This window comes from Rhea americana, unplaced genomic scaffold (assembly GCF_003343005.1).
Source record: "Rhea americana isolate MKP2758 unplaced genomic scaffold, rheAme1 scaffold_181, whole genome shotgun sequence".
Classification (NCBI taxonomy): domain Eukaryota; kingdom Metazoa; phylum Chordata; class Aves; order Rheiformes; family Rheidae; genus Rhea; species Rhea americana.
This window is the reverse complement of record NW_028185939.1, coordinates 1,051,673-1,067,433: the sequence shown is the minus strand read 5'-3', so window position 1 is coordinate 1,067,433 and position 15,761 is coordinate 1,051,673. Positions and strand designations below refer to the sequence as shown.

At 43.0% G+C, this 15,761-nt stretch overlaps 1 protein-coding gene across 1 annotated transcript; it reads left to right on the top strand.

The window, feature by feature from the left end:
* The first annotated feature begins 665 nt into the window (after positions 1–665).
* C1QTNF8 (C1q and TNF related 8) lies at positions 666–11,626 on the top strand. The gene is made up of 3 exons (XM_085302005.1): positions 666–971; positions 9,306–9,541; positions 10,561–11,626. The coding sequence occupies exons 2-3, from the start codon at positions 9,316–9,318 to the stop codon at positions 11,106–11,108; spliced, it is 774 nt and encodes a 257-aa protein (XP_085158131.1). The 5' UTR covers positions 666–971; positions 9,306–9,315; the 3' UTR covers positions 11,109–11,626.
* Positions 11,627–15,761: the final 4,135 nt, after the last annotated feature.

The window sequence follows — 15,761 nt, the reverse complement described above, 5'->3', positions numbered from 1 at the left end:
GTGAAGCATAACATGAGGTTGGCCYGCAAAGAGTAGGGATGGGAGAGTGCTCTGGAAACACCGCCTGAGGAAGCGTCACCTCTGTGCTCACGCTGCACTTGACCTTTGCATCCTTTCCCTTCCGTGGGATGCTACCAGTCACTGCATCCTAGCACTGATCATCTGGCATGATGCTTTATCCCTCAAACTTCTCAAGCAGGGGGAAGATTGACTGTAGGGAAATTAGRATACTTTTTCAATGGGAAGATACTGCAGCTGCACATCAGCTTCTTGAGATTTGCTCCAATTTTGCTTTTATAGGAACAAAGTGGTATCAGTTGCTTTTCAGTAGGGATCCTCTTCTAGCACTTGTCCTTTACCTGAAGTCGGTGCAGAGGCAGTTTCCATTGCTGCACCACATCAAGGGGTTTCTGCCACTTTTGCAGCTAGTGCACAAAAGCCAGAGCTGCTCTTGTTCTGTTTTTTTGGAGTTTGTTTCCTTTCTTTGGGCAATTTCAGCATCTTTTTAGGCAGGAGAAAAATTATTTCCATCTGATCTCAGCACTTTCTTCCTTGGCTGGAACATTGACTGTGGTTTTGAGTCTGTGGTTTTTGATTTTCTTTTTTTTTTCTTTTTTTAATTCATGATTTTTTTTTTTTTTTAGTCTTCGTTTCCATCATTGTGAGAGGCGCTGTGCAACCCGACAGACTAGCTGCACATACTAAAATCTATAACAGGACAAAAAATCAGGAACCTAGCACAAGTTGATGCAAGCAAAGAAACAAGAAAAAAGCCCTGCTTTTGCGAACAACCTAACTGCTGGGTTTCATAAGGAGTCGGGCTGACATTCAGTGTTTCACTTGGACTCCAGCTAGGAAGCTGCAGCAGCCACCGAAGACTAAAAAAACCTAGATGAACAGCAGCTTTCATATTATGAATCTTTATAAGCAACATCAAGGAAACTAAGAGACAGGGGATTCTGACCCGCAAGGTAAGTTAAATAGATCTGATTAAGTTGGGGGGGAAAAAATGCTTTTGACACAGAGAACAAAGTGTTCCCACTCTGCAGAAGCAGGTTGCTTGGGTGAATCATAAAAAAGAGGTGGTCTCTGCCTGTGCTACTTTGTCTCCCTTTTTCTGCTTCTGCAGCAGGCAAAGTAAGTGCAAAGCCAGGTTACTGCTGACCTGGCTTTAACTTGTTCCTACTAACACTCCTCATTTCATTATCACCCTCTGCACRGTGGAGCGGACACTTCTTCATAGCCTGATTTTGCTCTTTGCTGCAGTTGAGCAGGGGGAGCCCCGTCCCGCAGGGTCCGGACACGGCTCCTGTTTGTCTGCCGGCTTTCTCAGCCCGGCAAGAGCCCAGACGGAAAGCAATGAGCTGTTTCCTGGAGCCCTCCGCAGACGTGGAAACTTTCAAGGCACTATGCTTCTCCCGCCTYGCCGGCAAGCTGCAGTTGTTTGAAATGCACCGCTTTTTCCTGAGCGGTGAGCAGGAATGCGCCGCGGTGCCAGCARAGCCTGCCAGAGCCGTCGGCAGAGGAGCGCCGGAGTGGCACGCAGGGCCGGGCAGCAGGGACCGGGGCAGCTCCCGCGGACCTGGGGCAGCAAAGTGTCCTRACTGCCCTGGGGAAACAGCTCCCCGCACTATTTACGCAGGTAGAAAGCCGAGTCCTCGGCGCAGCTGAGTCGGTGATGGCAAGTCACGGAAAAACGACGTTTCCGCTGGGAAGAGCGAAGGAGAGTTGGGTCTAGGCCAACTTACTTCATCTGAGAAGTTGCCCTGCAGATGACTTAACTGTAACTTGTCTTGTGCCTCCGCGAGGCAGGGCTGAATCACCGTCTGGGCTCGCTGCGAAAACGGGACCGCTTTCAAAGACCCGCCTTGCCTAGAGCAGGGCCACTTCCAGGATGCTGCAGACATGCGCCTGGCGCAGGAGGTGCGGTCAGGGAAAGGAGAACAAGAGCAAGAGTCATTTGTTCGGGAACTGGTAGGCTTCCTTTTGCTGTGTGGTTAAGGGTGATAACGACCCCTCTCACAGGCCAGGAAATGCGATACCACAGGAGAACTTAGGTGCCTGCATACACASGAGCACTTCCATGCCTACACATCCTGTTTTTCCATATAGTGCTTGCACGCCCTGCATAAAAGCCATACAATTCATGAGTTTTAGATATGTGCAGGTAATGGGAGGGGCAGTTTGCTCAGGAGCCTCATCTCTCCCTGGGGGAAGGATGTACGTGGGAAGACATGGTTGGTGGGAACATAGAGTGACCATCAACTGCTGCTGCTTGAGAGCCACCACGCAGTAGAAGTGAAGGTATTTTCACAGGGATGTAAAAGCAAGTGCAGCTCCTCGCTGGACAAAGGGATTAAGACAATTTACCCACTTTGGAAACAGGCTTATGTTAAAACAGCAGCAGAAAATAAAAAGAACTACCCAGGTAATTAGAAATGGAGCAATAAACTCTCTGCCCCGTGGCTGACTAGATGTTTACCTAGCYCTTACAACCTGTGGATGCAGATCAATATTCCTGCAGCTCTCCATAGCCAGATCCTCGGTTTGCCTCCATGCCTGCTCCAGGTGCATTTGCCATGTGAGCCATGGCCTCGTGCTGCCTCAGCTTTCCCAGCAGTGTTTCCAGCGCCTCTTCTGAAGATCTCCAGCATGTTGTATAAACACTGCGGTCAGGAGGGCGTTAGCGYGTTAACAGAGGTCATCTGCAAACGATTGTGGACAGTGGAAATTTTTAGACTACRTTGCTTTTTGGGATCCAAGTACTCCTATCTGCAAGCTCTCATGGCTGCAAGTGTGCTCCTTAAACTCCATTTGTGCTGAGGATCTTGGCTGTGGTTCTGGCTGAGGCGTCGCCTGGGAGAGGAGCTGCCCTGAGTTGTGCTGTGAGGTGCCGTGGTTGAACAAAACTGCTGCACTGCCCAGGCTCTGCCCTGGAAAAAAATACAGGCTCTTTCAGCATTTCATGGCTTTTCTACAATGAATTGTTCATGAAGAAATTTTAGATTCTCCAGGGGGGAAAAAAAGCCCGTGCAAACCACCTGCAAGAGGAAGTCCAGTGTTCAGACAAACCCAGCACTGCCAGTCTTTTGTTTCCCACTGCTGAAGATGTGAGGCAGTCTAGAGCACTGAGGAGGTTGGGACTTGTAAGAAGACAAAAGGTAAAAAAGCAGAATTGGAATATTTTCCATCTTTGGRAAGATGCCGAGGTTTGAGTCTGACACATCCATGTGTTTTCCATCTCTACTGTACAAGAAGGGTTTTAGTCTTAACTGCACTCTTGGGTTGTGAGTCAAGATATATCACTAATTAAAATGGGCAGTGGCTGATGTTGTCTTATGTGCAGTGAATTTAAAGCAAAGATAGTCATAGATTGCTTTACTGAGGAAAGTCCTAGGACGAGCAGAAAGCAGAGCGTTAGCAGAAAATTAAAGAGCTGTTCAGAGATCCAGAAAGAATTTCTGCCTCGTGAACGCTCAGTATTGCAGTGTGTGATCTCAGCACACTTACGAGTGGGATTTATTCTCGGAGTGTCCCTGCAAGGTAAGGCCGTGCTTCCACCGTACCCAGTGAAAATGCAGGCCTGGAGTAGGTTAATGTAGACCTGTGCCTTTAACGTGGGAGAGGACAAGACCTAGGAGCCCCATAGGTGTTGGCTACTTGCAGTGCTCAAGGTAACTTGTTACCTCTGTAGGGCAGTGTGGAGGTAGCTGTCACGGGTTGGCCAAGGGCTATGGTTAGTGGTGTTGACCTATGTTGCTAACCATGGGGAACACCTCTTGGTCAAGCCTCGAGGCTGACTTGTTTGGCAGCTGATGGATGCAGAGGCACAGGATCACAGGGAAGGAGCCTGTTTCCTCTGTTTGCAGAGCAATTAAGCTACTTCTGCAGGTATTCTTGGGATCTCTTATCTTTTCTGTTGCCCAGATTGTTGTTTTATATGGAAGTGTTAGAATTCTTCAAGTGCAAGGAGTCATTAAAAAGCTCTGCATGACTAAATGCATCTCATACCTAAACTGCCTACTTTGAASTTTAAGATTAAACTTGATCATGAACTATCTAGAAAAAGAACAATCTAGGTGCTCTCACTAGCTGTAATAGTGTCAAGAAAATATATTTGAACAAGAAACTGCACAGAGGAAAAAAGAATCACTTCATTTAACATGCTAAACTGGAACTAATGGTTTCTCTACTTCCCTAGCAGAGGTTTTGTGGCATCTCAAAAACCCTGCATGGAAGGAACTTAGGTTTTCTTGCTGGCGTAGACACTGGGAATGCCAGGTGTTGCAGGAAAATCAGCACTTCAGGTGCAGATTGTTAAAAGCAGGTGAAAGATGGGTAAATAAAAAGCTTGTTGGATTATGTTTAAGGTAGGGGACTTTCAAGGTCAATGTAGGGCAAAAACATGCTACTCAATCTTATGTTCTGGCTTGGATTAAACTTGATAGTAATGATGCAAGTGTCTTTAGTGCAATAGCATACTCACCAGTACTTATGCCTGAGCCCTGCCAGTGCAGGAGGTGTTAACGGGTTTGTATCACTAATTTTCTTTAGAAAGAAAGGCATGGATGTACAAAATGGTCGGAACAATGAGAATGCTTGAAGCTAATGCAAAAAGACAGACATTTTCATTAGACATTTTCTTGCAGCTTTGGGCCGGGCAGAAATACTTAACCACAGCCCTTTGTTAGTATTTTAACATTGACTTTCTACTCAGAAATTCAGAGGAGAAGAAAAGGGATGGAAGAAACAAATAGTATTTTTAAACGTTAGCTAAAGGCAGTTTGAGTCAAAGGAACTTTTTATTGCATTTAAATAGCCCTCCTTCAGTAACATGTATTCTAATTTTATAATGAAGACAAACAACCACCAACCATCATCGTCATATACACCCTGAGCCAAAACCCACTGAAGTTAATTGCCTTTTCATCAGGTTCAGATATCTCATTTCATGGTTCATAACTTTTCATCTTATTTGCCAAAATATAGTTAAAAGCAGATATGCCCRTTTAGCATATGCAGAATTTCTACTTCCTTGATATTAGATTAAATACACTTTTTGGGGGGATGGTGGTGGTTTCTGTCCTGTTCCTGCTTCTAGAGGCCATAGGCTGTGCTATGTTCCATAGTTTTGGAGTGAGGAAGACTTTTTAGTGAAAATCTGATGCCCTGCTTTCATGGTGAGGATGCATTAACGTCGGAGCCCACAGGCAAGTCTACTTTGCTGTTAGATAGTTAACATAAAGGAATTAGCAGCAAAATCTCCAGCTGACAAGAAGTTTGGGAGAGGTGGGAGCTCCTCAAAGTGCAGATAATAGCTCTGTATGCTTTTCCATATATTATTTCTGAAAAACAGTATTGGACATGAGAGCTGGGCCTAAAGGGYAGGACCTGAATGCCTGGTGCCTGGGAAAGTTCAGAGACGTAGAGCCCTTATCTGGCTGTGCAGCATTACGCTCAGCCTTCTAGTGAACTCCCCGTGTCGCAAACACATCGCAAAAGTTTCAGAAACATCAAAATAATTTCCCCTTTTCTACATATTGCAGCAAGATTTTCAGCTGAAACATTTCAAATTCATCATTAATCAAGTATTTCAAAATGAACYCAAACTAGGAAAGAGTCAAAGACCCTGAAATGAAGGAGAGGAGAGAGAAGGGGGTGGGGGGGATTGAGAGAGGAAGAGCTAAGATTATCTTCTGGTCTTCAGGTGAAACATTTACAGATTCCAAAGTTTCTGAAGATAGGAGACCAGTTTTCCTCCTGTCCATTCCAGTAAGATGTCTGTGCCTGTCATCATCTTTCCTGACAGGAAAAACAAGGTCTGAGATGAACCAGGTTGCATTTTGCAGGTTCCTGGTATGGAAAGCAAAGACAGTAATTTATACTTCCAGTTTTGATTGGTTGCTTTCAGGATGTTCCTGTCTGTCTCTTGCGAGGTRTCATGAAGGATGACCGAACAGGAACGTACTCAGCTCTGCAGTCTCAGGGCATTCAGTGCGGTACTAATGCATCATCTGAGGCACTAACGAGCGTGTCACATTGGTGTGTGAAGGAGGATAGATGTCCCTCCAGTGCAGGAATCTGAGTGATGTTCAGAGGAGACAGCCTCCCAGATCTGTACTCTCTCGTGAGTCACGGCCTTATTAGACCGAATGCAAGTCTGTCATTCGCTGTCTTCTGGAGAAGATAAACCTGCTCAGCTGAAGTCAAATCCATCACTGCCACGCATGACAAAATAAGGTCACAATAATTATCTCCTAAGGAAAAAAAACAAATCGCTGAAAATGATCCTTAGCTTTATCTCACAGATCTTATGTTTTTAGTTCCATCTTCTTATCTTTTACCTCTTTTTTTGAGCTGTCATGTTTGACTTCTCCACCACCATGAAGGTTATTCTTGCTTCTTCCCTGAAATTCAGCTCAAATCATTTTTCTCCAGGTGGATACGATTCTCTTACAAACCCAAGTTTTTTCCCTTTGCTTTTTGCACATCTTGATTTGTCTGTTCTGAGGTTTTTCCTTCATCTGATCTCTGATTTCATAGTAGATATCGTTCAAATCTAATCGGTATTGTTGAATTCATTTTATTTTCCTATAGCCATGAGTTCTTTCTCTCTCCACTTTTTTTCTTTTTATTGTATGTCTTTTCCTGTCCTCTTCTAACTCTTATGAATARACTGTAAATCTAAAAATCTGTTTATTGACATCTGTCATTAGGGTTTCACCTAACCACAGATGTTGCAACCAAATACATGTTTCTGCTACTTCATTAGACTGTTCAACCACCTTCAGTAGGGAAGATAATGGCTGAAACATGCACAGAAGCAAGGCTTAGGTTGGCCTTATGTTCACAGGTCTGGCTATTTCTGGAAGATTACACCATTTTGGAATGTAAAAGCATGAAGGAAAATAGGGAGGGGGAAGGAGAATCAGTTTTAGGATGTTCAGAACTGATTGAATTTTTGTCTGGTTGGTCTCATTTTTCCAAAAGCAATTTTTAGCCAATAACTTGAGTTATTATTCTTCATGAATCATGCAAGTAGTCACAATTTCTTCAATGAGTGCTTAGATTATAGTAATATAAAATGTGCACAAACTGAACAGTGATTTTTTTTTTTTTTTTACCTAGACTTTTTTTCTTTAAGTCACTTGGTGTATGACTTCTAAAAACAGGAAAGTCTTTCATCTTAAGGAGAATAATGGCCTATAAAACATAAAGGTAGTTTCTTCATATTTATGAATCCTTTCCCTTCCACCCATCATGAATACCGTTCTTAATGAATGTTCTTTCTCCTTCATGGAGGTATTACGAGCAACTATATCCCCAGATTTTAATGATCTGATAATGTRATAAATGCCGTATACTTCATTCCCAAGTTACTGACTACCCACACTCCTGAGGACTAAATACTTCTTAATCCCATGGACAATGTTTTCCCAGTTGCGTGGAACTTGTAGTGAACATGGGATACTCCTTAGACATTATGTAAACACAAAAACTCCAGTCTGCTTCAGAATAGACCCTAAAAGAGTTTGTGGAACCCAAATGTTCTCTGCAGTCCAAGCTTTCTGTTTCGGTCACATACAGGTTGCTTAGGGCCTTCTAGCCATTTAGACTTACATAGCACCTCTGTTCCTATTTTGCAGCACAAAGATGGCTTAAAAAACATATTGCAAATTAGAAAGGACTTAATGAAAATAAGAATTCAGGCCCTGAACACTGATCTGAAAGGAATATTAATCCCTTCTGAGATTTGTACCTAGAATGAGGTGCAATTATGAGTAGAAAGATCCTTTCAAGTTATGACAGATTTGATGAAAGAACATTCAACCACTGTCAGAAGGAAAGTTATTATATTGCTACTAATAAATATTCATCAGGTTTCTGGGGAGTTAAATTACACCAAGTAATAAAAGGTGTGAATGACAGTTCCTTTGGGGCAGSTAAGAACTGGAAGAAAACATCTCCCAGGAATGCTCATATAATCCAAACACCTTGCCCCTATTGACACTTTTTTTCATATTCTCTTGATTAGTCTGTTTTCTGCCCAGTAAAGCTTTTGTAAAGCTCCAGCCTGCGAAACTCTCCATCCTCTGTCTCATTCACAATGGTCCAAAACCCAGAAGGGTCCTTTTGGGTGCTTTGTGTTATTTCTGACACCTAAGACATCTATCTTCCCCACCTATCCCGTGAATTAAAGCTAGTATGAGAGGAGCTGTAAAAGCCTGTTCCCAACGTGAAGTCAACAAGAGCCCATCTGACTAATTGGGCTTTGGATAAGGTCCAAAAGGGCATATTGCCAGAAGCTGTCTTGTGTGAAACACCACTGCAATCACTAGAATGACACTAATTGTACGTGGTATGAGGATGCCTTCTCCTGTCTCCATCTCTTCCCATTCCAGGAAGGAGGCTGATGAGGAGCTAGCGGAAAACTCTCTTCCTGTTCTCCACCTGAAATGTTTTCTGTCTGTTCATTTCATCCACTGTTCAGGGTTTTGGAGTTTGCCAGTAGCAGCTGAAAATGTAACAGGAGAACTTAAGGACTAGTGTTTGTGCAGAGCAAATCGCACTTTGGTCTGTGTTTGGTGTAGTATTTGGCTCTCTACTCTGCATGTTGGAAAATACAAATAGGAAGTGTACACAGAGGTTCTCCTAGAAACAGCAAATGGATATGGCCAAAGCCATGAACTGCTTGGCTAGGTCGCCTTGGAAAGCAATTACCAACAGAAGACAGAGGAACTATTCAAAGAGATAAAATAATTTATTTTCATTTAATCTAGTTTCTCTTCAAGTTTGTCCTCCAAAAAATCAGAGAGTTTGGTTTGATCCTTATTTAAATCAAGTTTCATTTCCTCCATCTGATTTTGTGTTTTTAGGATGTTGATAGAAAAAATGGTAACTAACAGTAACACTTGTGTATTTTATCCGGTGCCTTTTGCAATAGCAAGACAGCATGTGTGCCTTGACCAGAGCTTGCTACCAATTTCTTCAAGCATCTCAGCTTATCTCAACAATCTTTTCTTTTGTGTGTACCTGCACCTGTATGTGTGCCTTTTGTGTGTCTTTTAACAGATACTTCAACTGTAAGTAATGCAAGACCAGGACTGTGTTTTCTGTTGCTTGTAAACAGCACACAGTGGGGCACCACTGCTGCCCAGAGTCTCTTGGTGCCACTACAAGATAGGCTAATAATTAATCGGAAGAAGTGCACCTTGCAATAACATTAACAGGTGGCCTATCAGTTGCTCTAATTTGAATCACCATGTTAATCATTTCTATTCCTTTGCCTGGTCCAACTGGCTTAGCCGAAAGAAGATGAGTGCTGTGTTTCTCGTGCTTTTGGTGTCCACTGCAAATGTCGGTGCCTTGCTGGAAGAGGGCCAGCTGAGACGGGAGCCTCGGCGCCTGTCGTGTGTGCGGTGCTGCCGGCCTTCAGAGCAGCCCGTCCCCATCGCCTCCTCGCGGTACACGAGGATGAGCAATGACCCTGCCTATTCACTTCCCAAAGTCCAGCCCACCATAGATATCACCATCCTCAAAGGTGGGTAAAGCTGACACTTTTTTTTGTCTTACATGTTCACGCTTTTTTGCAAGATGTGCTCCTCCCCCATGCTGAGAAACCTATTTTATATTATTTACTGAAAAAAAGGTCAAGGGGTGACATGACACAGGCAATACATGCGTGCGAGCAAGAAGAGATGACAAAAAGCTCTAATTCTTCAGGAAAAGGCAATGTGAAGCTGTATCACTGGAAGCTTAGGTTAGACCACACTAGAAACCAGCTGCAAATGTTATCTCAGAATCACAAAAAGGTAGAATAAGGTATAAAGAATGAGCACACTCTTACTTACTTTTTCATATCACATTTCTGTCTCATTATGGTAGAGCTCAAAGAAAAGTTAAGCATATCAGAGACATCACAGGGAGTTCTGCAAGCAGGAATTTGCAGATTAGACAAACCCAGCAGCCTCCCAGGTCCAAACCAGACCTCAGCCAAATCTGCAAATTTTTCTTGCCCGCCCTTCTGCACAGAGGGGCTGTGCGTCTAACAGGATGCGTGTAAACAGTTGGGCCAGCCAGTGGAGTTTCGCTGTCGGAATTATTTTGAACATTGACGTGACCTCAGTGGAGCCAAGATTTTACCTGTCATTTTTTCCTTTTTGTTCCATTCATATTGTTACTCACATCTAAATTGGCATTTTTTTCCTGTTCCCAGAGAAATGGGCCTAAACTTTGTAGATTAATCCCCAAATGGAGGCACTGTTAAAAACCTCAGTAACTTAGAGCTTGTCAATATACTTAGAACTGCCCACGCCTGGAAACTACATCAGAAGTGGCTTGTTCATGTAATGAGTGGCCAGTCAGTGAGAGAGCATCATCTCATGATGATGCAAAACTGAGACTGAGAAGGGGGCCAATGTCTGACTGATGTGTCTAGATACCTGTGTTTATCAAAACAGTATTTGATTTACAACTACTTTGGTAGTTGTCCAGCTGGATGTGTCTGCCGCTAGGGCTTCCCATGCTTGTCTTTGACAAGGTTTTCCTTTATGCTCACAGGTGAGAAGGGTGAAATGGGAGAAAAAGGGTACCCTGGAGCAGTGGGAAAGGAAGGAGAGAGAGGTCTACGTGGCTATAATGGACGAAAGGGCCAGAAAGGCCAGCCTGGCCCGCAAGGCCATTCCTGCAAGCAGCTCTACGCTGCTTTTTCAGTGGGTCGGAGAAAACCCCTTCATAGCTCAGACTATTTCCAGCACGTCATTTTTGACACGGAGTTTGTGAACCTCTACAAGCACTTCAACATGTTCTCGGGGAAGTTCTTCTGCTATGTGCCAGGAGTCTACTACTTCAGCCTCAATGTCCACACCTGGAACTTCAAGGAGACCTATCTACACTTGATGAAGAACGAGAAAGAGATGGCCATCCTCTATGCTCAGCCCAGCGATCGGAGCATCATGCAGAGCCAAAGCCTGATGCTGGACCTGCAGGAAGGAGAGGAGGTCTGGGTGCGGATGTTCAAGCGAGAGCGAGAAAATGCCATCTATAGCGAGGAGTCTGATGTTTACATCATCTTCAATGGCCATCTAATCAAGCCAGCTGTAGAGTAGCTGTTCTTCAGCTTTAGGCTCCAAGCTTTGGTAGGGATTTTGCCAGATGCATTAACATTTTCCCTCTTAGAAGTGCACATGTCTAGCTCCACTTGGAAAGATTATGGCTGGCAGCATCTTGGCCTGTGGATGGGGACATCTGTGCAGGCCACGGAGAGGGTGCCCGTGTGGATGGAGGGGCTGGTGTTCTGAGGTTATGCAAATTGTGTGAGTACAGAGAAGGCTTTAACCCTTCTGTGCCCCTGCAGATGAAGCACACAGAAGGCCTCAGTCTGCAGCCCAGTATAGGTTCCCAGTAACATCTATGGCTGAATAGTCTGCCAGGTCCATAGCAAAAATTTAACCTCTTTGCTCTGCTTTAAAGAAGACATTTTAATTAGATCTAAGGACCATCTTCAGATACCAGTTAAGGAATGTAATTACTCCTACAACATTACTGAGATATCTTTGCAACGTGCAGTAACTGCTAATAAAATGAAGTGTCCACATTCTGCCATCATTTACACCAGCTCCGCTCCACTCGGGGGGGGGGGCAAGAATGCAGCACGGTTTAGAAGAATATATTGCACAGTACTTTTACTCTAAATTATGTTTTTGTTCCATTTCATGTAATATTACATCCTGAGAGCATAATGTGAGAATTGCATAAGTAACAGCACACTGATCTGGCAAAGCTATTTCAGAGGCACATAGTTTCAAGCACAAGTGTTGCCGCATGCAATAACTTTGCCAGACTGCTGTATTCTTAACAACACTTCCCTCATAAGAACATCCAGCATGGGTGGAAATCTGTATTTTCCATTTCAATGAAAACTATGGGCCCTACCTTAGGATCTGATTTATGAATACTCACTGCTGAGTGGGAATTTAAGGACATCAGCATTTCTGAACATTACTGTCTTATAGCTCACTAATTTCTAGAAACTGGAGAAGAAAATCAGGAAGAAAAAATATTTTATTGCAAACAGTGATTTGTTTTTTGTAAAATGTACTGATATAACAGCGGAGAGGTACATGCAGCAGCAAGAAGCCTTGTTTTCAGCAGTTCCTCTTCCCCAGAGCCCCAGTCTCTTGTTTGCATTGTAAAACGTTTGTATGAACGATGGAGCAAAAGGTCTTGCTATGCAGACTGCTTCAGTGCTGTACCTCCTCTAGCCACAGCTGTTTAGAAAAGTCGCTAAAATAAAGATAGTGCTTTGAGTACCCCGGCTTTGTTTATCTTATTTCCATGTGCTTTTCACAGTACAGGACTAAAAGCAGCAGTCTGAACATCCAGTCCCACATAATCATCTAGGGTGGCAATTTTATTTACTTTAGTGCCAAAAGACTCCAGAAACTAGAGTGTCACCTTCAATTCCTTTCCTTGCAGGCTGGTAAACAGCTGTCATCTGGTATCAAGAAGAGGAGTTAACAACCTCTTGCTGAAAAGTAGATACCAAACTTCTTAAAGGTCTCACAACCTTAGTGAAGAGAGAAACTTTTAAACTAGCCTATCTGCAAAGTGAAAGTGTGGTGAAAATGGATCCGTGCGCCTTGAAACATCATGTCAAGCACTGCTTCCATCACAGCCTGCAGCAGCTCTGTGAAGGGAGAGTGGGAAACTCTCACGGCTTTAAAAAATGCTCCCAAAGGACAGCAAAGACGTTTTATGTGGATTCTCTCCTGACCTGCTATCAAATACCCCAGCAGCTTCAGTCAGGCCATTGCACAGCATTTCCTTTTTCTTTTTTTCTTTTTTTTTTTCTTTCCCTCCTTCCTTAAAAAAAGCTTCCTAATCTGCAGTTTCCATTAGGGTGRTGGTAAAAGCCCTAATGGCTGCATTGCTTATTTGCAGCATGCCACTTAGCACTGAGAGCACTAACAGGGAGATGCCAGAGCAAACACCCACAACCAGAAACATCCCCACTGCATTGGACTCAGTGATGGCATCTGCAGTTTGTTTTTCCCTAGCTGTACATCACATTGGAGAGAGCTTAAAAGCTTTTTTTTTTTTTTTTTTTTTTTGCTTTGTTTCTAGCTTTTGCAGCTGCGGAAAGTCATACCTCGCTGCCTGGCTGGTTTTAGGGTACCGCTGGCAGAGGGGCACCTGGGCTGCGCAGAGAGGCTTGTGACAGAGCAGGGATCGTTCAGCAAGGCTGAAACCACCATGGGGCTGTCTAACATTCTTCACATATTGAGTGGTTTCACCACAGCTTCGTCTCGCCCTTTCTGTMGCTTGCTGCACTGACTATGATTAAAAAGAAAAAAAACAATCTAGCCCTCTTAAAATGTCATAGCCAGCTGGAGTTATTGACAGCGCTTAATCCAGCGCTAGAAAAAAAACACACACAGAGTGTGTTTATGTTCAGCCTGCACTGATTCTGGAAAAGTTACTTCCTACTAGGAAGCAAGGAAAAATCCATATATACATATTTATATATACATATGTATATCTTCCTAACACCTCTGTAACATGCAATTAGAGACTCTGATTAGCTAAATGATAGCACACATTCAAAGTGCTCTTGACTGATATGTCAGTGTTATAAGTAGGTAAATCACTAAAGCCACATTCGCTTCAGGTGCAGAATAACCTTTCAAACAAATCAAAGTGATTGCTGCTGTATGCACATTAACACTGTTAACTATTTGTATTGAAGAACTAGAATTCTCACTTCACATCAGAAACCAAAAGGAAAAACAGCCGTGGAACTAGAGGTTGCACTGCTGGTGCTAAGCAGCTCGTGCTGCAGACAAAGCCTCCTGTTCAGCTTGGCATTCAAATACAGTTTCAGATACAGATATTTAGAGGATACAGATGCACTACTCATATTTTAGACTGCACATATCAGAACAAAGTTGCTATTAGGGTTTTATTGGTTTTGTTTACACATGCTTAAAAAAATTATTTCCTAATTTTTGGAAAAAAATGTACAAAGAAATTTCTGCAGCCACCTTTTGAATGCACCTATCGTTTTTCTCCAATTTCAAGGGCTAGAATAAGCATCCCTATTTGGAGAAATTTAATAAGCCAATCCCAGCGTACAAATATTTGAGACCTACTCATAAACATACAGGCAGTTTGCCAGGGCCTCTCATATGGTAGAATTTAAATTCCTTCTTTCCAGGAATACGTGGCATGGACAACTAGACTTAACAAAAAAAGCTTTTAARGTTTTCTCTTTTGAAGAGAAGAAAATAGAGGAGGTTAGGGCTGAAATCTAAATGAAAAGGAAATAAGAAGCCTTAATTTGTATTTCTTTTACAATTATTTTCCCTAAATTGGCACTTCTCATTTCATGCTTTGAAAAAAAAAAATCACCAGGTGTCTGTCAGAATTTCCTTTCTGAGTTCTGCAGTGAGCAGTATTGTACACAGAAGTGGTGAAATGGTCTCAACCCACTGTAAATCCCAGGCACATTTTATTAATAAATTTTGGTTCTCTTATGTGTCCCTTTAACCTAAGAATCYTTGCAGAAGATAAAGTCCCCATGGCACAAGGCACTAGTAAACCAARTTGCCAAAATAATCTGCCTTTTTTCCCTCGAGCACAGCCAGAAAAGGCACTGCCAGTGAAGGTCAGAAAACAGCCGAAGCAGGTGAAGCTGTTTTGAGCAGCTGCAGAAGCAGGACCAGACCTTCAGAAACCAAAGTCATAGGTTAAGAAAAGCATCAGGTGAGAAGCAGCAACCTTTCAAAATCTCACCTAGTTGGCATGGGAAGATGAAAACAGACTTTGAGACACCACACCTCTTGTTTTCCAACCACGTATCTGCACTACATTTACACTTTTTGGCCCAAATGATGATTATAAGGAGATAAAACTTTTCTAGCATCCTCCTTGGTTTCTCCAGTGCCAGAGCCCTCAAAGCAGCACATCCCAAGGAGAGTGTGTGCRTTATCTGTCCTTGCCTGCAGTATGATGATAGATCTGGCTGAGTTTGATCTGCAAGATCATGGACCTAAAAAAGTAATGAATGGGACAGAGCAAGCAAATGACCTGCTCTGTATCCAYCCAGGAGAGAGTAAGATTTATGCTCAATATTAGGCAAAACCATTTTGACTAAAAGGAGAGTCAAAGTCTGCAAGTGGCTGCAGCAAGAAAGATAAGCTCTGTATCTCTGAAAGCTTTTGAAGGCACCCTAGGACCTGCCAGAAATGATAAAGGTAGCACTGGCTTAGGACAGAGGAACGAACTAAATAGCTGCACAATGTCCCTTTAACCTTCTTTTTCTCTAGGTTTAAGTTTCAGCCTTTTATCTTAGARGAAAGTCTGAAAAAGCCACAAGAAACAATATCCACTAAAATTCACCATATGAGGAAGCTAAGCCAGGCCTGCCTTTGCATTGCTTTAATATGCTCCAGCTGTAATTTCCAATATTGCAAAYCTGTGCATAAAAAACCCTGCAGCAAGAGCTCAGTAATTACTGTGAATCTCTCTGCCCCATTGAACCCTATGCTTAGGTCTGTCTTATGACTTCCAAATGCGGTCATTCATTATCCTTTCTTAGATGATTGCACCAAATGAAGCATTGCATTATGATTCACAGGGTTGCTGCACAGCCCTTACCTACCTACATGTAACTTGCTTTTGCTCAGCTTCTTAGTTTTAATTCCTGCAGGTGTGAGATAGGAAAGAGTCCTCATACTATACAATAGACTTGACCCAAAAAA

Coding starts and splice junctions, on each gene's coding strand:
- C1QTNF8 (XM_085302005.1), top strand. CDS start 9,316: ATGAGTGCTGTGTTTCTCGTGCTTTTGGTGTCCACTGCAAATGTCGGT. Junction 9,542..10,560: donor AGATATCACCATCCTCAAAG/GTGGGTAAAGCT, acceptor TTATGCTCACAG/GTGAGAAGGGTGAAATGGGA.